This window comes from Mchenga conophoros, linkage group LG3 (genome assembly GCF_057382185.1).
Source record: "Mchenga conophoros isolate Kocher_MC1m ecotype Shallow Benthic linkage group LG3, M_conophoros_male_GT1.1, whole genome shotgun sequence".
Classification (NCBI taxonomy): Eukaryota; Metazoa; Chordata; class Actinopteri; order Cichliformes; family Cichlidae; genus Mchenga; species Mchenga conophoros.
In genome coordinates, this window is record NC_140528.1 from 14,043,573 (window position 1) to 14,065,357 (window position 21,785).

Below are 21,785 nucleotides of genomic sequence, written 5' to 3' on the forward strand. Positions count from 1 at the left end.
CGTATTCTTGACCTGTCGGAGCTTGTTTTCCAGCTTCCTCTACTTGCGAACCATCGATTCATTAACCTTAAATTCTCTCGCCGCTGCTCGATTTCCATGTTCCTCCGCGTAGCTGATGGCCTTCAGTTTAAACTGTGCTTCGTAAGCGTGTCTCTTTGCCATTTTCAGGGTTGTTAAAACAACGATGTCCTGCATAATGCACATACCTGTTCTTTTATACAGGTATGTGCGATTGTCCCGGTATATACGATCAGCGCCCACACTTCACCCTTTAACGTTCTCATGGTGTTCTCTACTACGTCCTCCTTACAACACATAGGGCGCACTGCGCTATAGGGCGCGCCGCACTTTTTGAAGAAAATCTAAGACTTTTAAGTGCGCCTTATGGTTGTGAAAATACGGTAATCTATTAACATCTTCCTCCAAATCCCGTTTCTGCTGTTTAATAACATATGTCTGAATACAGACAGTGGAAAAATGTCAGTTTTAGTTTTACTGGATCTCAGTGCAGCATTTGATACAGTTGACCACAACATATTACTCAAATGACTGGAGAACTGGACAGGTCTTTCAGGAACTGTACTAAACTGGTTCAAGACATACTTAGAAAACAGGAAATACTTTGTATCAATAGGTAACTTCACATCTGAGCAGACAAGTATCACATGTGGAGTTCCCCAAGGTTCCATCTTGGGACCCTTTCTGTTTAACATTTACATGCTCCCACTGGCACAGATTATAAAGAACAACAAAATAAACTGTCATAGCTATGCAGATGACACACAAATATATATCACAATGTCACCAGGAGACCAAGGCCCCGTACAATTTTCTCCAGCTAAACAAAAACAAAACTGAGGTAATAGTCTTTGGCGCCAAAGAAAAACGATTACAGGTCACCAGAGAACTTCAATCTATACATCTAAAAACCACAAACCAGGCGAGAAATGTGGGTGTAGTGATGGATGCAGACCTAAACTTAGAAAAACACATTAAGACAATAACAAAATCAGCTTACTATCACCTCAAGAATATTTCAAGGATAAAAGATCTGATGTCTCAACAGGACCTGGAAAAACTAGTCCATGCATTCATCTTTAGTAGGCTTGACTACTGTAACAGCATCTTTACAGGTCTACCTAAAAAATCAGTCAGACAACTACAGCTCATTCAGAACTCTGCTGCTCGAGTCCTCACTAAGACCAAAAAAGTGGACCACATCAGTCCAGCTCTGAGGTCTTTACACTGGCTGCCTGTCCGTCAGAGGATAGACTTTAAAGTTCTGATGCTGGTCTATAAAGCTCTGAATGGTTTAGGACCAAAATACATCAGTGACCTCCTGACCCAGTATGAACCTTCCAGATCCCTCAGGTCATCTGGATCCGGTCTTTTATCAGTTCCCAGAGTCAGAACCAGACACGGAGAAGCTGCATTCAGCTTTTATGCTCCTTATATCTGGAACAAACTCCCAGAAAGCCTCAGATCAGCTGAAACACTCAGTTTATTTAAATCCAGTTTGAAGACTCACCTGTTCTCAGCTGCATTTGAATAAAGCACCAAATCCACACTTTTAAGCTTAAATTTCAAAACTTACATTTAACTACTGATTTTATCTACTGTTCTGATCTGTTTTGATTTTATATACTGTTTTGTTTGTTTGTTAATTAGTTAGTTAGTTTATTTGCTTGTTTTAATCAATTTTAAATCATGCTTTTTATTTGTTTTTGTTTCTAATGTCTCTGTAAAGCACTTTGAATCACCTTGTTGTTGAATTGTGCTATACAAATAAACTTGCCTTGCCTTGCCATCAGAAGGGCTCAAACCTCCTGCTGTTTCTACTGGACCATAAATTCTACTTTATGATGATCTTCAAAGATAAAAACGTGAGTTTATTTGTGAACTCTGTGAAATGTGTCTGATGTTTAGTTTGAACCAATCCTGTGTCAGCTGCAGCCACATCATTGCCACACATACAAATGGGTTCGTTCCTGTTTAGACCTGCTGGCTGTCAATGGGCTTCATTCCATTTCATTTCAGCCATTTCCGGTGGTCGGCTGTGATCTAAACTCAACATGGCTCCTGTGTTAGAAGAGCCTCTGATTTTAAACTTTGCACATTTAATAGTTTCTTTTCAACACTGTGGAGCTACCAGCCCAGTATATGTAGCCCACAGTAGATGGAGTTATCAAGCTGACTGACAAACATCAGGACTCATGTGATCCCTACATGTGGACCTTTCACAGATGGATCCAAGTGCAGATTCAACTCTGCATTACATTTGACTTCAGCTGTTACACACTTTCTAGCTGTGTCACTTCCTGGTTTTTGGATCAGATAGTTTAATCATGTCCACAAATGTTTGGCTGCATGCTTTTATCATCTAGATTTCCAGTCTTCATACAGCCGATATTTCATGTGAACTCCAACCTGCCAGCTGCCATCATGTTTTCAGGGTTCATTCAGTGTTGAAATGTAGGACAAACAGCAGCACATGTTCTCTAAATGTTTGCAGTCATTTTAAATGAAGCTGATTCTACATGAGACGTTTTCCACATTTACTGTCTTTGAACAGAGAATAATAAAGCCATCAAACAAATACAGGCTGTGCAAACACAAACTTCTGTGGTGCATTTGATGACCTGCAGAGGAGAACAAGTCGGGCTTTTCAGCCCTAACACAACCTCTTTGTTCTCAATACTACAAAACCTTCAAAGGCTGATATGCAAGTTTGCATGAATCACCAACACAGTTGTATTTGTTTCTAGTATAATTATAAATAAGCTGATCAAATATCTGCTGACTGATTAGATCCAGTATCTATTACAGATGAACAGGATATCACAGCACATGTTGTTAATCCGTCATATCAAACTAAACCGTGTTGCTGGTGTAAATATCCTCCAATAAAGTCAGATGAGGGCTACTGTTGCCAGGTAACGATGAAGACCAGCTCTCTCCTCGGCTTCCTCCACTACATGCTTCCCCCACGCCAGTCTCCTCCGTCACTATAAAGGGGAGAGTCATGAGCTCCATCACCCTCACCTGTGCCGTCCAACGTCCCGCCACCAGCCTCCACTGCAGCAGGCCAGAGACCACACCCCTGCCACAATAAGTAAAAGTATATCCTTGCTGTACCCTTAATGCTAAATGTGCTAAATTAACCGCTGCCTTTGCCCCTTTGGGATTATTCTTACGTCACTGGGATGTTGACCTTTGACCTTTACATTAGAGAGATGGGCAGACATAATTAGTGTATGAATTTTAAAGTAACAGGTAGTAAAGAGAGTGTAGCAAATGTAGTCAGGTTTATTACTCTGTATCACACATGAGTGCCCGAGGGAGGCGGGGCTGACTGGGGAGACACAGGAAACAGAGAGACAGGGCTGACTCGACATGAAACGATGAAACGTGGGACACGGGAACAGAAACTAAACACAGGCTGAAATGAACACTGAGGGAGGGAGAACTAAGATTACTGAGAGCCTGATAAATAAGAAGAACAAAAACCAAGAAAAACAAGAGTCAAAGAAAACCAAAAACACAAAGCATTGGGCCAGGACCCACTGCTGTGACATTTATATGTGATAAAAACATTAAAAACTGCTCAGGGCCCTATTTCAGGAAGCTGGTTTAGTGCAAACTCTGACTAAGTACACCCTGAGTTAATGAAAACTCTGGGTTTTCGGTTTCACAAAGCAAGTTTAGATTAATCCTGAGTGAGTCACTATGACGACACACTCCATGAAGCGACCTGCCCCCTAGCAGGTTTACTTCAACTAACCCTGACTGTCCCCGCCTCTTTGTCGGAAACCTGACTGTAGGAAGTGTCAGACATGGCGTGTCCCTTCCTTGAAGAGCCAGTAGATGTTGAAGCACGAATTCTCCGCAGAGCTCTCCGCCGGGAGAGAGTAATTAGAGTGCGTTTGGACATTTTACCATTCCCTGATGATTTCCTGTGTGAACGTTACCGTTTTCCAGCACAATCTATAATTTACGTGAATAACATCCTCAGGCCTAATATTGCTCATGTGACACATCGCGGACATTCTCTCAGTTCTGTACATATTATTTGTATTGCACTTCGGTTTGTTGCAAACGGGAGCTTTCTGTATAATATTGGTGACGCTGAGCACGTTTCCAAGGCTACTGTCTGTCGGGCAGTCAGGAATGTTACAGTTGCACTGAAACGTCTCCTGTACTGGTTTGTGGTGTTCCCCGGTCACAGACCCACAAGATTCATCAAAGAGGGATTCCACAAAATTGCAGGTATCAGGATGAACAAAACTTAATTCATGATGTGGTGATATTTGAACTACCACTTAAATTCTACATTTATTCCCACGGTTCCCAGGCGTGATTGGCTGTATAGATGGCACTCGCATTCCAATCATTGCTCCTTCAGTAAATGAAGGAGACTATGTGAACAGGAAGTCTTTCCACAGCATTAATGTACAGGTACATAGTTCCCTGTAGCATTTCAAACTAACAAATTATACCATTATAGTAATGGATGCTAATTTGTGTTCTCTGCACTGTGAAGATCATATGTGATGCTGCCAACATTATCACAAATGTGGAAGCCAAGTGGCCAGGCTCTGTGAGTGGTGGTGGTGGAGGACCCCCACCTGTTTTTCGGGCCTCCGCTTTTTTTCTGTTGGCTATAACGGGCCACATTTGAGCATACAGAGTAAGCAAATATGTACTTGTAATGTGCTCAGATAATTTCAATAAGTGCTTACAGAAAGAAAATTAATGTAGCCTCTAACTGCAATTGATTTACATAGGACAAACAGACCAAGCACTATGGCTCATAATACAATTACACCTTACCTGTTTGGACTATATTTTTATATTTCATTTTTACTTGCTGCCAGGAACGTTTGGGGCCTGTTGGGTTGCACCTGCGCTCAAATCACATCACAAAATCAAATGTATAGAATAAAAAATAAAATAACATATAATAAAATAACGTGTTAAATGGGTGGAAATCCCTAGATCAATGTTTAAATTAACACTCACGCATTGACTCTGTCGGCTTTGTTTTGCCATGCATGCTCCCTTTCTTTTGCAGCTGAGGCTGTGTTACTTTTTTCCGCGGAATTTGCATGTTATCGGCATATGCTGCCATCAGAATTTCGGCGTCAAGCGCTGTAAAATACATTGACCGCGCCTTCTTTCCCTCCGTCTCCATGGTGACTCGCTTAATCTGTGCTCCACTAAACAGGGCTTTATGTATCCTCGTCCGCGCGCTTGACTTGGGGTTAAAGCAACTCCGCGTTGATTGAACTACTTGTTATCGGCCTTTCTGAAACCGAATATTCCAAGTTGGACAGTTCGGGGTTACTCAACCCTGAGTATCGTTTTTCACTCTGAGTTTTCTAAACCGGCTTCCTGAAATAGGGCCCAGATGTTCAAATCTTTCTACGTATACTTTAGGTTCAGCTCTCCAGCCTGGCATTTGGTTAAGCATGATTCAAACATTTGATTTTGTTTAACTGGTTTTAATTATAGTTACTTTTTGTGAACATTTGTTGCAGCATTTAAAAATACATCATTTATTTTCAAACTTTTATTTGATTTGATTCGTCTCTATTTTTTGAGGCAACTGAGGTCCTTCAACACCTGCCAGAAAATGCTGAGGATTTTCTATGAGTCTGTTGTGGCCAGTGCGATCCTCTATGCTGTTGCATGCTGGGGGAGCAGGCTGAGGGTCGCAGATGCCAACAGACTTAATAAACTGATCCGTAAGGCTAGCAATGTTGTGGGGATGGAGCTGGACTCCCTCAAGGTGGTGTCGGAGAGGCGGATGCTGTCCAAGATAAAGACAATGTTGGATAACACCTCCCACCCACTCCATGACATGTTGGTCAGTCACAGGAGCTCGTTCAGTGAGAGACTGAGATTACCGAAAAGCACCACTGAACGACACAGGAAATCATTCCTGCCTGTGGCCATCTCCCTGTACAACGCATCCACTTAACACACTGTTTGCTGCTACAGCTACACATGTTTCTTTTCCAAATATTTATTTATAAGTGACTTATGTATGTATGTATGTATGTATATATATGTATATATTGTACTATTCTTAGTTAGCGTATTGTCTGTCTTGTCTTAATGTTGGTTTAAAATGGAGCACTGTAACAAAAAATAATTTCCCCCAGGGATCAATAAAGTATTCTGATTCTGATGATTCTGATTTAGAGCATCATATTTGACCAACGTAAGATCATGAGCTTTATTAACTGATCAAAGTCTCTTCTTTCATCTTCTGTATCATTCAGTTTGCATTGGTAATGCCCATTATTGTAATGCTTTTTTAAGACCAGCAAAACTTTATTTCACTTTGGGTTAGCTGGGATAAGTGATGGATGGAGGGAATTTTACTTCAGCCACAGAAATCCTAAACAGGAAGGAGGAGCAGAGTTACAGTGGATCACTATCCAGCAGGGAAACAGTTCACACATTAACATCAAATTCATAAAAGTAACGGATTATGTTCACAGATAAAAGCCACCAATAAGAGTAAACTGCAGCACATAGGTTATAGCAAGGTAAGACTGTACCACCATGATAAAAGACACCAATAATGGAAAGATAGCAGAGAATTTAATACAATAGGTCACTGCAAGCAAGCCAGCATTTAACTGGTAGAAAAGGCAAGTTTAAACAGATATGTTTTGAGCCGTGATTTAAAAGAATGAATAGAATCAGACGCCCGGATGCCAATCGGGAGATTGTTCCACAGCTCCGGTGCAACTAGAGCAAACGATCAATCACCTCTAGATTTCAGTCGAGATCTGGGCTGAACCAACAGTAACTGTGAGGATGACCTTAAAGCCCTAGCAGGAGCATATGGGTTTAAAAGTTCCTTAAGATAGCTTGGTGCAGTGTTATTGGTCATTTTAAAAGTAAACAACAAAATTTTAAATTGAATACGATATTTGACAGGCAACCAGTGCAGATCAGCTAGGACAGGAGTAATGTGGGCAAACTTCTTGGTTTTAGTTAGAATGCGTGCTGCAGCATTCTGAACTGTCTGTAATCTATGTAAAAGGGTAGAGTGGAGACCACAATAAAGTGAATTACAGTAATCTAGCCTTGACGTTACAAAGGCGTGGATGAGCTTTTCTAGGTCTTTATACGGGATATACTGCCTGGCCTTAGAAATAAGGCGAAGCTGGTAAAAACTGGATCTGACAACAGCAGACACTTGTTTATCAAGTTTAAATGAGCTGTCAAATAAGACACCCAGATTCCTAACAGTGTCAGAGAAAGAACTAGTGAGAAAACCAAAGGCATCCCGAAGTTTGGCACGAAGGGCATTACTACCAAAAATCATAATTTCAGTTTTCTTATCATTAAGGATAAGAGTGTTTGCCAAAAGCCATTTCTTGACCTCACACATGCATTCTCGAAAGCTATTCAAAGACAGAGCAAGATCATCGTTTAACTCAAAATAGATCTTGATATCATCCGCATAATAGTGAAAAGCAATGTGGTATTTCTCAAAGATAGCACTTAAGGGAAGCATGTACAATGAGAAAAGGGTAGGGCCTAACACAGATCCCTGGGGGACACCGCAGCAAACAGGTACAGCCGAAGAAGAGGATGTGGCCAAATGTACCGAAGAGAGCCGATTGGAGAGGTAAGATTTAAACCAATCCAAGGCAGCGCCCTTAATGCCTACAGTGTGCTCTAGTCTCGCCAATAGGATGTTATGGTCAACCATGTCAAATGCCGATGAAAGATCCAATAGCACTAGGACAGAGGGGTGTCCATTGTCAGCCATTAGTAAAAGATCATTGAAAACACGAAGCAGCGCTGATTCAGTGCTGTGATGTTGTTTGAAGGCCGATTGAAATTTATCATTTATATTATTCTCATCCAGGTAGATCTACAGTTGAAGCAGAACCACCTTCTCAAGAATTTTAGCCAGGAAGGGAAGCTTAGAAATCGGCCTATAGTTGGCAAAATCACTATGATCAAGGTTCCTTTTTTTTTTAGAACAGGTTGAATTATAGCTTATTGTTTGTTTGAATTATTGTTTGAGAGCTGAAGGTACATAGCCAGAAAGCAAGGAAAGGTTCAATATGGACAATAAACAAGGTCCAATTGCATTAAAACAATCCTTGACTATACGGGATGGAAGAACATCATGTACAAAATTAGTATTGTTCAGTTTATCAATTAGACGCTTCAGAGTAGAGAGTGAAACGGGTTCAAATTGATAAAGAGTAGCAGAACAATCAGGAATAGACATACTATCAGTCACCAAAGGAAGAGTAGATTTAAGAGATAAAACTTTATCTAAAAAATAGTTTGAAAATTTTTCACAAAGACCCGTGGAGCACGGCAGTGGCATAGAAGGGCAGGGGTTCACCACAGAGTTAAAATTTTTAAATAGAATTCGAGGATTATCACCATTAGTGGTAATAATTTTAGAGAGAAAAGCTGCTTTAGCCATTCTGGCAGCAGTTTGGAACTTCGAGCGGCTAATACGTAAAATGTCATATGATGACTGGAGTCTATCATTCCTCCACTTCCTCTCATCCCGCCGACATATACGTCGTAAAGCACGAACAGAATCATTTAACCAACATTGTGAGTAAGTTCTGGGGCGTTTCATTTTGATAGGTGCAACAATGTTAAGAATCAAGGAACAGGTAGTTAAAATCTGTATTAAGATCTGTATTATATAGAAGTTCATCCCAGCAACCAGTTCAGTTCAACACAAGTTTAAATGATTCTATCTGAACTCTGTGGAGCCTGATCTCAAGCTTTTTGAGTCTGACCAGAGGATCTTTCTGTGTCTTCAGATTCACTGTGATCCAGTGATGGGAGTGATTTCAGCCCTGAGTGATCGCGCTGATGTTTGCACAGAGCAGACAATGAGGTGAATGTTTGGGCACATTGGTAACAGTGAAACAGTTTATTAGTAACGTGGGATCGTTTGTGTGCAGAGTATGAACTGAGATTCCTGAAGCTCTTGTCACACTGGTCACAGCTGTAGTTTCCTTCCATGTGTGCACGTTCATGCCTGTTACGATGACCTGACTGTGAGAAGCTTCTCTCACAGTGTCTGCACTTGTGTGGTTTCTCTCCTGTGTGGACTCGTTTGTGTGATTTAAGCTGACCTTCAGTGGTGAAGGATGACCCACACTGATCACAGAGGTGCTTTTTAACCCCACTGTGAATCAGTTCATGTTGTTTTAAGTGATTTGTTGTGGTGAAGCTTCTCCCACATTCTTTGCAGTATTTCAGTTTGTCTCCAGTGTGTCTATGTTGATGTACTTTTAGGGTCTTTTGCCGACTGAAAGTTTTTCCACAGAGGTCACAATGAAAGTCTTTCCCACCACCACAGTGATGACAGGGTTGAGAACTGGATCCATCTGTGTCGCTCTGCTTCTAAACAAAGACACAAAGACAGTGTAAGTCAGTCCTTCAACATTTGTATCCTGAACGTCGCCTGAAATAAAGAGCATCTCTGCAGACGTCCAACTACATTTGACTGTTTCAGTTAACACACTCAGTTTACTGGGCTGCAATAACTACAATACTACCACCATAATACTACAGTAATACTAAAATCATAACTGAAAGGAAAATCTGAATAATCACTCAGAGCTGCTTTTCCATGCAGTAGAATTGCTAACATGCTAACACAGTTTAATGAGCAGAGTTGTTCCAAACAGTCAGGCTAAAATGACAAGATAACAATATAAATACATACCTCACAGTAGCTGCACTTGTAGAGTCTCTTTCTGGTGTGGATCTGTTGGTGTCGTCTCAGGTCATGTGGAGATTTAAAAGTCTTCTCACACAGGGCACATTGATAAGGTCTCTCCTCAGTGTGGGTAAACATGTGTTGTTGTAAGTGTGCGTCTGTTGTAAAGTATTTGCCACACTGTTCACAGCAGTACACATCATGTCTGGTGTGAATGCGTAGGTGTTCATTTCGGCTCCCTTTCTGGCTGAAATTTTTTCCACAGATGTCACAGCTGTATGCCTTAATTCCAGAGTGGGTAACTAGATGCCTCTGTAAGCTGCTACTGTGAGTAAAAGCTCTGCCACACTGATCACAGCTGTACGCTTTAACTCCACTGTGGATGACTTGGTGTTTTTTTAGGGAACCCTTCAAGGAAAAAGACTTTCCACACAAGTCACAGCTGAACGGTCTCTCTCCAGTGTGGATGACCAGATGCTGTTTTAGTGAAGTCTTCTCAGTAAACTCCATCCCACACTGATCACAGCTGTATGCCTTAATTCCAGAGTGGGTAACTAGATGCTTCTGTAAGTGGCTACTGCGAGTAAAAGCTCTGCCACACTGATCACAGCTGTACGCTTTAACTCCACTGTGGATGAGTTGGTGTTGTTTTAGATTAGCCCTCACAGTAAAACCCTTCCCACACAAGTCACAGCTGAACGGTCTCTCTCCAGTGTGGATGACCTGATGCCGTTTTAGTGAAGCCCTCACAGTAAAACCCTTCCCACACTCGTCACAGGTGTGTTTTTTCTCTCCCTTTCTTCTGTGAGGTTTGTCGGCCTCCTGAGAGCGCTGACTTCTGGCTCCATGTTGGTCCTGCAGTGACAGAGATACAAACAGAGGCAGTGAGTGAAATGCAGTCGTGGAACAAACTCAACCTTCAAACTCCATTAACACTAGTTTTAAACCTGAAGGTGGAGCGTGGCACCAAACACCTTAAAGGTCTCTTATCCCCACCTGCTGGTAGTTCTAACACATTACATCCAACCTGCTGTTAAAGATAATTCATGACTCTTCAAACACTAAAATCATGCCCATCCCTCCTGATTGTACACACACACACACACACACACACACACACACACATTATTTTATAATTTAGATTATTTTGTTGTTTCCTATTACATATTTCTATAATTTGTATAGATTTATACATAATTATTCAGTGATAATAAATCCTATGTTTGTTTATTCTAAAGGAACCCTGTTAGCTTCCACAACAGATGTTGCTCGTCTTCCGTCAAATACTCACATAAAATATTACACAATAAAGTGGATTCAAGATATCCACATAATTTCACTCTTACATCCACAGTGAGGTTTCACAATTGTTCAAATATAAGCAATCAATAATAATAATAATAATAATATCAATAACATTGAGGCACATTACACAAATTTCAAAAACAAATCATGTCTTACAATATCCATCCATCCATCCATCTTCATCCGCTTTATCCGAGGTCGGGTCGCGGGGGTAGCAGACTAAGCAAAGAGGCCCAGACCTCCCTCTCCCCAGCCACCTCCTCCAGCTTGTCCGGGGGAATACCAAGGCGTTCCCAGGCCAGCCGAGAGATATAATCTCTCCAGCGTGTCCTGGGTCTGCCCCGGGGCCTCCTCCCGGTGGGACATGCCTGGAACACCTCGCCCAGGAGGCGCCCAGGGGGCATCCTTATCAGATGCCCGAACCACCTCAGCTGGCTCCTTTCGATGTGGAGCAGCAGCTGCTCTACTCTGAGCCCCTCCCGGATGGCCGAACTTCTCACCCTATCTCTAAGGGAGAGGCCAGCCACCCTTCGGAGGAAGCTCATTTCCGCCGCTTGTATCCGCGATCTCGTTCTTTCGGTCACTACCCACAGCTCGTGGCCATAGATGAGGGTAGGGACGTAGATCGACCGGTAAATTGAGAGCTTCGCTTTTACACTCAGCTCCCTCTTCACCACGACTGACCGGTGCAGCGTCCGCATTACTGCAGCTGCAGCCCCAGTCTGTCTGTCGATCTCCGGCTCCCTTCTCCCATCACTAGCGAACAAGACCCCGAGATACTTGAACTCCTCCACTTGGGGCAGGAACTCATCCCCGACCCGGAGTGGGCACTCCACCCTTTTCCGGCTGAGAACCATGGCCTCAGATTTGGAGGTGTTGATCCTCATTCCCGCTGCTTCACACTCGGCTGCAAACCGTTCCAGTGTGAGCTGGAGGCCCTCACCCGATGAAGCCAACAGAACCACATCATCCGCAAAAATCAGAGATGAGATTCTGAGGCCACCAAAGCGAAAGCCCTCTGCCACTTGGCTGCGCCTAGAAATCCTGTCCATAAAAATTATGAACAGAACCGGAGACAAAGGGCAGCCCTGGCGGAGCCCATCACCCACCGGGAACGAGTCCGACTTATTGCCGGCAATGCGAACCAAGCTCTTGCAACGGTTGTATAGGGATCGAATGGCCCGTAGCAATGGGCCAGACACCCCATACTCCGGCAACACCTCCCACAGGACACCCCGAGGGACACGGTCGAATGCCTTCTCCAAGTCACAAAACACATGTAGACTGGTTGGGCAAACTCCCATGCACCCTCAAGTATCCTCGAGAGGATAAAGAGCTGGTCCAGTGTTCCGCGACCAGGACGAAAACCGCATTGTCCCTCCTGTATCCGAGGTTCGACTAACGGACGAACTCTCCTCTCCAGCACCCTGGCATAGACTTTCCCAGGGAGGCTGAGGAGTGTGATCCCCCTGTAGTTGGAACACACCCTCCGGTCCCCCTTCTTAAAGATGGGGACCACCACCCCGGTCTGCCAGTCCACAGGTACTGCCCCTGATCTCCACACAACATTGCAGAGGCGTGTCAACCAGGACAGCCCTACAATGTCCAGAGCCTTCAGGAAATCGGGGCGGACCTCATCAACACCAGGGGCTCTGCCACCAAGGAGTTGTTTAACTGCCTCAGTGACCTCGCCCCCAGAAATTATAATAATAATAATAATAATATCAATAACATTGAGGCACATTACACAAATTTCAAAAACAAATCGTGTCTTACAATATTTACAACAACTAAAAGCTCTGTAAATCGGCTTTTAAGTGTTCATTGAAGTTTTGAATAATTCTCTAATTTTTTAAGGCAACTTATTCCACTTAAAAGTTGCTCTAAATGTAACAGTTTTACAAAACGTTACTTTTAACTCGAGCATTTACTAAATTGCAGCTTGTTGAAAACTGTGTAATATGATGATGTATTTCATCTGGATACTGCAGCTGAGCAGAATAAATGTGGTGTGTTTAACAGAATTGCTTTCTTTAGAACTACAAGTAAGCCATAGAATATTTTAGCCTGTACAGGAAGCCAAGAAAGGTTATTATGCATTTTATCAGTATGAACATCTTCACACTAATCTAGATGCCTTATTCTGGACTAACTGAAGTCTGTTAAGATCTGTCTTATTAGCTGCTGACCAAATGATTGAACAATACTCCAGATGAGACATTACTAGTGCATTAATGACATCTTTCATAATGAAGAAGTGATACACAAAGAGCATTTCATAGCCATAGCTATGCCTTGTCGGCAGAGTTATGTGACATTAGTGATGTTTGTACTTTCAGCGTTAACTTGGTTTTAAAGCCTTTAAAATATACGCTGTTCAATAGTCGACCTTAATCTGACAGAGAATGTGATGATTTTGTGGATAATTAAAGTCAGTCATATATCCACAAACACAACAAGCTGAAAGTCAGTGATGCTGCTCGGTTTGCAGTCCTGAACATCACGGCACAAGCAGGATTCACTGCACTGTTAATGTTAGCTGTGTTATATTGCTGCCTCTGTTCGGTGGTGTCGAGCCAAACGCACTTTAACGTGTGTTTGAACGAGCTGACGGTTCACTCGTTAAGCTGAAAGAAAGATGCTTTAATCACAGCAGTCACACATGTGTCCACTGCACCATCTGGAACTCTTCTTGTTTACACTCGTAATAACACAAACACTAAATCCTGCTTCTCTGGTGCTGTTGTGTAGCAGTGTGTACACCTGAGACTGTCACCTGTCTGTCTGTCCTGCACTCTCTCTCTGTTTCTTTCTCTCTGATTGTGGAATAAAAGTATGAACATGTGTTTATAAGTTACACTTGTGTTTGAATCCTGCAGCTTATCACACATTTGATTTCCATGTGTGACGACTGCAAGTGTCCAGAGTGAGGACAGACTGAGGGAGCCACTGCTGCACATCATCTGTGAGGCTTTGCACCCCTGATGATCCACCAGGACAAACTCAGCAGTGTGTGAGGAAGAGGAGGAGGAAGAGCCAGCAGCAGCTGACAGATGGAGAGAATAGACAGACTGTTCCCTGTTTGTGAAGGACTGCTAGGAAAGTTTAACATAACTGTCTGTGCTGAATCAGTCTTATTAGGTAATGTTCAAATAATGTGATCATCCCAGTGTTTTCAGTGTGGGAGAAAGTACTCAGGGCCTTCAAGTTACACACTATGAAAGGCAGCAACAAGTTTAATGTTCAGAAACCTAAAGTCTGTATCAGCAGCAGAATGGAGCTAAAAATAAATGTTGGTTTCAGTTCTATGAAGCTTTGAGTATTTTGGATCAGTAGCTGCTGTGTTTGTTGCATCATATTGCTGTAACTGTTTATATGCTTTATATATTCTGAGCTAAGTTGATCTATAGTGTTACATCATATTCTATAAGGATGTTATGTGTTTGTAGACTTTCTGCCCAGTTTGACCCATTTAGCAGAAGTCAGCCCGTTTAAGGCTCTGATATCTATTCTTTGTGACTTAAAGCAGTTATGACATGGTCTGATTTTCTCACCCAATAAAGGAATATTTCATATATCAGTCTACTCTTCATTCTATCAGACAGTTATCACAGCTCCTACATTTGCTTTTTACACATATATGTAAGCATTCAGCCACATTTAGTACCAACATATTAAACGAACAATATTTGTCTCTTATACATGATACATCTGTATACACACTGTCACAGATACTTGTCTGTGAGTGAAGTGATTAATATAATAACTATAATATTGGCCATATTATATTTACATTACCACAGTGAGATGACTTTAGTCTCATGAACAACATCAGCTAATTGTTATTTACAGCTAATCTTAAACGACTGTTCAGCACAGAAATGAAGCCCAACAATCATGTTTCACAGTCCTGTGGTCTCAGCCTCAGATACTCATCAAATCACACAGAGCTCATGTAGAAACAAATGAACTAAATATGTTCTCCTTCATTTCTGTCAAACAAAGCTGTATGAAACGTTTCCAGCTGTTAGTATCATGGTTGCTAGGCAACCTGGGCAGCGCGACGGAGGCTAGACGTCCCATTTCACAAGCCTACGAGCCTCGCACTTCGGCCTTAGCGGTCTTTGAGTACGCGGCCCTTGAGGACTTTAAAGCTGCAGAACCTGAATCGGGATACAGCCATGATGATCTCCAGCCTCGTGCTCGCCAACATTCTCACCTGAGTTAAGAAGACGATCACTGAAATGGTCTCAGCAGGTCCTTTGATGACAGCAATGAAATGCAGTGGTAAGGCTTTTTGGGGATTAAGTTCGTTTTCATGGCAAAGAAGGACGATGCAGTTCATCTGATCACTCCTCATAACATTCTGGAGTGCAGGCAAAATGCTATTATAAAAACTTAAGCAGCAACTTCTCCAGGTTCCAATATTTATGCAATTCTCAAACCTTTTGGCCACGACTGTATAACCTCTTCTGAAGTTTAGTGGATATTATACATGGTTATGCTCAGGATGTGTCGGCCAGTTTCCACTGGAAACGCCTTTTGGTTAAACTGTCAGCGAGGAATTTGCATTTGCACTGTTACATTTTTATATAACTTTAATGCACATAAACAACAGCTGCTTGTTTCAGTGAAAATACATTGATGGCTTTTTAATAAAGTTGTGCAGCTGTAAAGTATTTTGTCTGGTGTCAATTCTATCGTCAGCTACATCGTTATGGCAAATGTTCAAATGTATATGGTGATAAATATCTTTGGTCATATGGTCCTGCTCTGTCTGTCACCTTCTGTGTTGAGCTCATTGTTTCCTCTGTAGTGGCTGAGCTGAGTCCAAGTAGATGAAAATGTTCCTCTGCTGCTCCGTCAGACTCTCCTCCTCCTGCTGATCAGCTGGGACACAAAACAGATCTTTGTTAGGCTCCACACTGTACTGAAGAGTCAAAGTGTCTCATATGTTCATCTGACAAGTAAAAGAACACATTTTTGTTTCCCGAGGTGGGCAACTTGTTGGAAACAAACACAAAAGGTTTGAGCACTGATACCTGCCATTGCTGGCATTGAAAGATGCAACGCCAGCAATGTGGATTGTCAAGACTCAAACCAATCATCAAGCAAAGACAACAGGGATCAAATGTACCACATTTTGATCCGGGACGTACTCTGCATGAAAACAAGCGCTCACTCTTCCTGCTCAACAAATGACAAGGGCGGAGCCTTATACCACGTTATACAGAAGCTGTGCCGTGTGATGCTAAAATTAGCAGGGAAACAACAACGGAGAGCACGTCAGGGATGACGAGAAAGTGACAGGAGAAAATCCGTCCCGGTCAACCACCCAAACATCAATAACGGGAACCTTATACAGCGCTTCCCTATACACGTCGAACTCCCGCAGGCACAAAGACATTACGGAGGCTATCACTTATCACCTGACCAAAGATATGGCTCCATCAACACTGTGCAAAACGAGGGATTTAGGAAAACGATCAACACCCTAGACAAACGCTACACAGTGCCGTCCCGCAACTATTTTTCTATTGTTGCACTACCTGCTCTGTACACGCAGCGTCGAGCAATGGTGGAGACGGAATTTCAAGCAGGACAACATTTTGCTGCAACAACAAAACGAGAGACATTTGTTGTTTTATGTTTATTTATTGTTATAAGAGAATCATGATCTCAATTCTAAGCCAAAAAATGGTGATTCTCATTTTATGCAAAATCGTGCAGCCCTAACATTAACACAAAACTATTGTTTCACCAGAGAAACACACATGAAGAGAGAGAGAGAGAGACAATAACAGCTACCAAACAGTCGTCATAATTCGTCACACAATGAGAAAAGGACAAATCAACAAGTAACAATGACTAATTAATATTAAAATCTGTAACATAATGTATTGTTTGGAGTTTAGTCTGATTCAGGATGACCTGCCATTATCCAATCACACGTCTGCTTACCTGCATCTTTTCTCTTTTTTCTAACCTGAGCACCTGATGGCTTTGAACTTTTGTTGTCCATCTTCCATTGGTTTGAATTTTGTGCTCCAGTACAAACACAAATCCCCCAACCCGAGGATCAGCACAATTAACCTAACAGACCTACACCTTAGTTCACAGATTCACTTTGTTTAAGGTTGATTTCTGGGATTTCACACAACCCAGGATTCAGATCGTGAATCCATGATGGGCTTGGATTTACATCATTATAAATGAAATGTGCTCTACTTGGAAGCAGCCGGCCCCGCCCCTTTTGACGGGTTGTGTGAGACTTTAAATCATCAAACTGTAAATTATAAATTTAAATTGTTATTGATCCTTTACCCCGAGTCCTAAAGTGTAGATTTATTTTCTTACTCTTCTTATATTTATTGTTTGTTTACTTGCACCGCTGTAACTGCAGCCTCGTCGTCTCGTCTCTCTATATGCTGGACTGTCTGTAGCGGAGATAACAATAAAGTTTACTTTGACTTCAGCAGCGCGCAGGCGCACCGAGGGCTCTCGCGCTCACTTTATAGAATTTAGAAAGAACATCGGTGCAGATTATAAGTCTGTATCATAATATCTGTTTGTTGTGTTGTTTTTATTTTGTTTTGCGAGTTGGTTATTAGATGCCGCTCCAGCCAGCCAGAGACTCCCCGCCACCCCGCCCTCTCCTCCCTGTGCCGCCAGCAGCAGGCGCATCTCGCAAACGGAGGGCGCCCTTACTCCCAGCAAATGGCTGATAGAAAACCGATCGGTGCCTACGAATTTCCCAATATGCGCTGGCATGACGTCGGGGAAGCATGGGTACGACCGATTATTATTTTTTTTCTTGCCCGTGATGCCCCCCCACCACGATGCATTCTATTGGTTTGCACACTTACACACACCCAGCTGTGGTTTCCTGTTTTGCTGGACTCTGGAGAGCCCCGCCTTTAACGCTCTTCTCTCACACAGAGCAACAGAAAACTTGGAAAAACTCCAGATTGACTGAACTCAGTTCAAAGTTACCTTGACACCTTTAGATGTGAGAGGTAGTGATGGTTCGCTTGAAGCTGACGCTCCGGTGCGTGTGTCAGAAAGATCAAGTAGCTTCTTTCTACTTGGCTCTCGGTGAAGGCGGTTGCACTTTTCTCCTCTCCTCCTTCCCCTTATCTTCCCTGCTTAGCCTCTTGTGTCCTGTCTTGTCTTGTGTGCACTACTTTTCCCTGGAACAGTCTCTCACTGTCGTTTTCTATAACCTAACAGGAAATTATGGATTTGATCAACTGGTCTCTGAATGCTATTGACACCCTCTTCTCAACGAGAAGTCTGGGCTCGGGAGAGCCCGAGTGCCCTGGAGGGACTTTCCCTGCCGGATACACGATGGATGGGTGGCAGACCTGGAGGATCTTGTGCCTGGCGGGACTGTCTATCGAGGACGCTGAGGATATTTACCTATTCGGAACCATGATAACAGGGTTCTTGCTGATCGGAGCTGGCTTGGCCCTGACTTATCGGAGAAATAAGAGAGCGGAACCAGCTGTTCAAACCCCCCCTAAGCTGACCGCTGGAATTGAAGCGATGGGACGAGGCGCGGCCTCCCACACCGAATGGTTAACACCTTGGAGATGCTTACAGCTGCCGTGAAGACTCAAACTAACACCATTGAGCGTATGATGGGATACATCAGAGAGGGGCCTGCTCACAATAACACCCTTGAGCGGAAGTTGGATAACATCGCAGAACGGCTCACTGCAGCTGTGGGGTCTCAGAATCAACAGAATGACAACACCACGGAACAGAAGCTTGATACCATCATGGGGAGGCTCGCAGCGCTCCAACGGGAAATCGAGGCCCCAGTGTCAGAGTGCTAAATTCGCTGCTCGCATAAAGGAGAAATCAACAATATTCTGCATTTGGTCACCACGGCGCCAGCTGCTAGGCCCAAGGCTGGAGCCCACCAAAACAACTCCCTGATAACGACTGTGTGATGACTATTCTTCCCATCCCATGAAGGACACCTGGATCGGCTGGAGGACTGTTTACTTAGCCTGATAGGCCGAAAGACACTGTCTCAGCTGAACTCTGGACACGCACACACATACACTTACACTGATAAGCACGCACTCCCCCCTCCCTTCCAAACGCCTTCGATGCTTTGTTCCTGCGGGGGAAGACAGCGGGTCTGTGTGCCGCGCTGAAATGATAGCATGGGGCAGGACGACTGCTGTGTTCCTTCGGATTACCCCCCACCACCCTATCCATCCCCTGTGGCTTGTCATGTGCTCTGATGTTGTGATGTGGACATTAATGTGCTCTCTGTGCAGAGGAGTTTTTTTTGTTTCCTGTTCTCATGCTGTCCTCCCATAGGTTGCCCAGCGTGTGAAGAGGTCTCTTTTTTTCCTCTTGTACTTTTCCCATTGTTGTGTAAATTTTTTCAGTGTCATTCTCCCAACGCTGCCGATCTCCGACTGTATTCCCTTGTGTTGTCTTTGTTGTTGTGTGTGTAAGTCGGGGGGGGTCCTATTCCTCATTCATTCATTTTTTTTTTAACTTTGATTTTTATTAGGTTATTTTGACATTGTGGACATACAGTAAAGAAAATAACAAACAGACATACATATAAACAAACAGAGTCTGGAGTTTACATATCTTTCTCCATTTATCACATTGCAGAAAGAAAAAAAAAGAAAACCTATTATGTTATTTCATTTGTGTCACTTCTGAATGTTTTCCACTTCCTCCATAGTCTGTCGTATTTACCTCCCATCAGTCTAATGTTGAGTGTTATTTTTTCCATCTCTGAGATATCCTCTACAATACTGATCCAATCCCGCTGGGTGGGAGGATCTGGATGTAACCACTTCTTTGTAATTGCTTTTTTTGTTGCGGCCAGAATTATTTTGACTAAATACACGTCCTCTTTTTGTATGTATTCTTTTATGTTTCCTAGATACATCACTTGGCAAGTATTTGGGAATGTATAACTCAAAATATTATCCATATTCATTTTTAAGTCTTCCCAATACTTTTTAATTTTAATGCATTTCCAGAATACATGAGAATGATCCGCTTCCATTTCTCCACACAATCTCCAACAATTTTGTAAACTTGAGGTCAGTTTGCTTTTTATTTTGGGTGTAATGAAAAAACGTGTCAAATTTTTCCAACAAAATTCCCTCCACAACGGCGAATTAGTTGTACTGTGTTGCAATTCACACATATTGAGCCATTCTTTCTCTGTTATTTTTATGGTCAGTTCAACTTCCCATTTCTTTTTAATATAGAGTGTTGAATCTTGTCTATTTTCTTCTAATGACCTATAGAAGGTGGAAATAGTTTTAAATTGTTTATGTTCATAGCAATCTTTTACTTTTCCGACAACCCCCAGTGGTTTCCCAAGCCAGTCAGATTTTATTTGTTTTGCGTAGTAGTCCCTAACTTGCAAATATCTAAAGAAATCTCTATTTTCCAATTTGTATTTGTTTTTTAGTTGTTGGAAACTCATTAGTCCTCCGTTTTTCATAAGGGTACAAACTGCTGTAATCCCTTTTAGTTCCCACTGTTTGAATGTTTGGTCCAATTGTCCTGCCTTGAAATTTTTATCATGTCTAAACCATCTGAGTATAAATAATTGTTCTTTTAACTGACATTTTTCTATTACTGTGTGCCATATGTCTAATGTAAATTTCACAATTTGATTCATTCCACTTTTATTCTTTGTCATTAAATGTTTGTCAGAGATAAAAATCTGAATGTTGTTTCCCTCGATTTCTTTCTCAATTTCCTTCCATCTTGCCTCATATTCTGGTCTACACCAACCAGCAAGTGGTCTGAGTTGGGCTGCATAGAAGTATTCCCTTAGGTTCGGCAAGGCCATCCCTCCCTTGCGCTTCGGGAGTTGCAGTGTTGTTAGTCTTATTCTGGGCTTCTTCCCACCCCAAATAAACCTTGATATCATCTTGTCCCATATTTTGAATTTTTTTTGAGATATAGGAAGTGGGAGTGACTGAAACATGTATAACAGTCTTGGGAGAACATTCATCTTTATTATTTGGATTCTTGAGTAGAAGTTTGTAGGTGTTGCCAACCACCGTTCTAGATCTTTTCTAATGTTGCCCTCCACCTGATTATAGTTTATGTCCGCCATATCTGATAATGATTTTGTCAAGGTTACGCCCAAATATTTCATGTTGTTCGAGTGCCAATTTAATTTGTATTCGTCTCTGATCTTTTGGGAGGGTATATAATTGAATGATAGAATTTGTGTTTTGGATACATTAATTTTATAGCCTGATAAGTATTCAAAGGTATGGAATAGTTGCATCAAAATTGGGAAGCACTTGTCAGGGTTTCGTAGAAAAATAATAACGTCATCAGCAAACAATCCAATAAGGTGTTTTTGTCCAGCAAGGGATACCCCCTCCAACTTTGAATGTTGTCGCACTGCTTGTGCTAGTGGCTCAACATATAAAGCAAAAAGAATTGGTGACAAGACACAGCCCTGTTTTGTACCTCTATATAGCCGAATTCTATCTGTCAGACTACCATTCACCTTGATTCTAGCTGTAGGTTGATTATAGATTGTCCTTATACATTGTATTGAGCTGTCCTTAAACCCGAATTTTTCCAATACTCCAAATAGGAAGAGCCAGCTTACGCTATCAAATGCCTTTTCTTGATCTAAGCTAATTAACACAGTACTGATATTCGTTTTTTCTGCATTGTCAATAATGTGAAGGACTCTCCTTATATTGTCCTGTGCCTGACGTCCCTTGATGAATCCAGT

General features: G+C 42.3%; 2 protein-coding genes across 2 annotated transcripts in view; one reads left to right on the plus strand and one right to left on the minus strand.

The window, feature by feature from the left end:
- Positions 1-15,842, minus strand: part of LOC146577354 (uncharacterized) — a 28,087-nt gene extending 12,245 nt beyond the window's left edge. The window contains exons 1-3 of the mRNA XM_085269727.1: positions 15,817-15,842; positions 9,734-10,582; positions 9,246-9,408 (exon numbers count right to left, since the gene is read on the minus strand). Of these exons, the coding sequence (XP_085125853.1) occupies positions 9,246-9,408; positions 9,734-10,582; positions 15,817-15,834 (1,030 nt within the window). The 5' untranslated portion in view covers positions 15,835-15,842. The remainder of the gene's footprint in view (positions 1-9,245; positions 9,409-9,733; positions 10,583-15,816) is intronic.
- LOC146577353 (uncharacterized) overlaps positions 1-21,785 on the plus strand; it is a 109,711-nt gene that overhangs the window by 51,304 nt on the left and 36,622 nt on the right. The window lies entirely within an intron of this gene.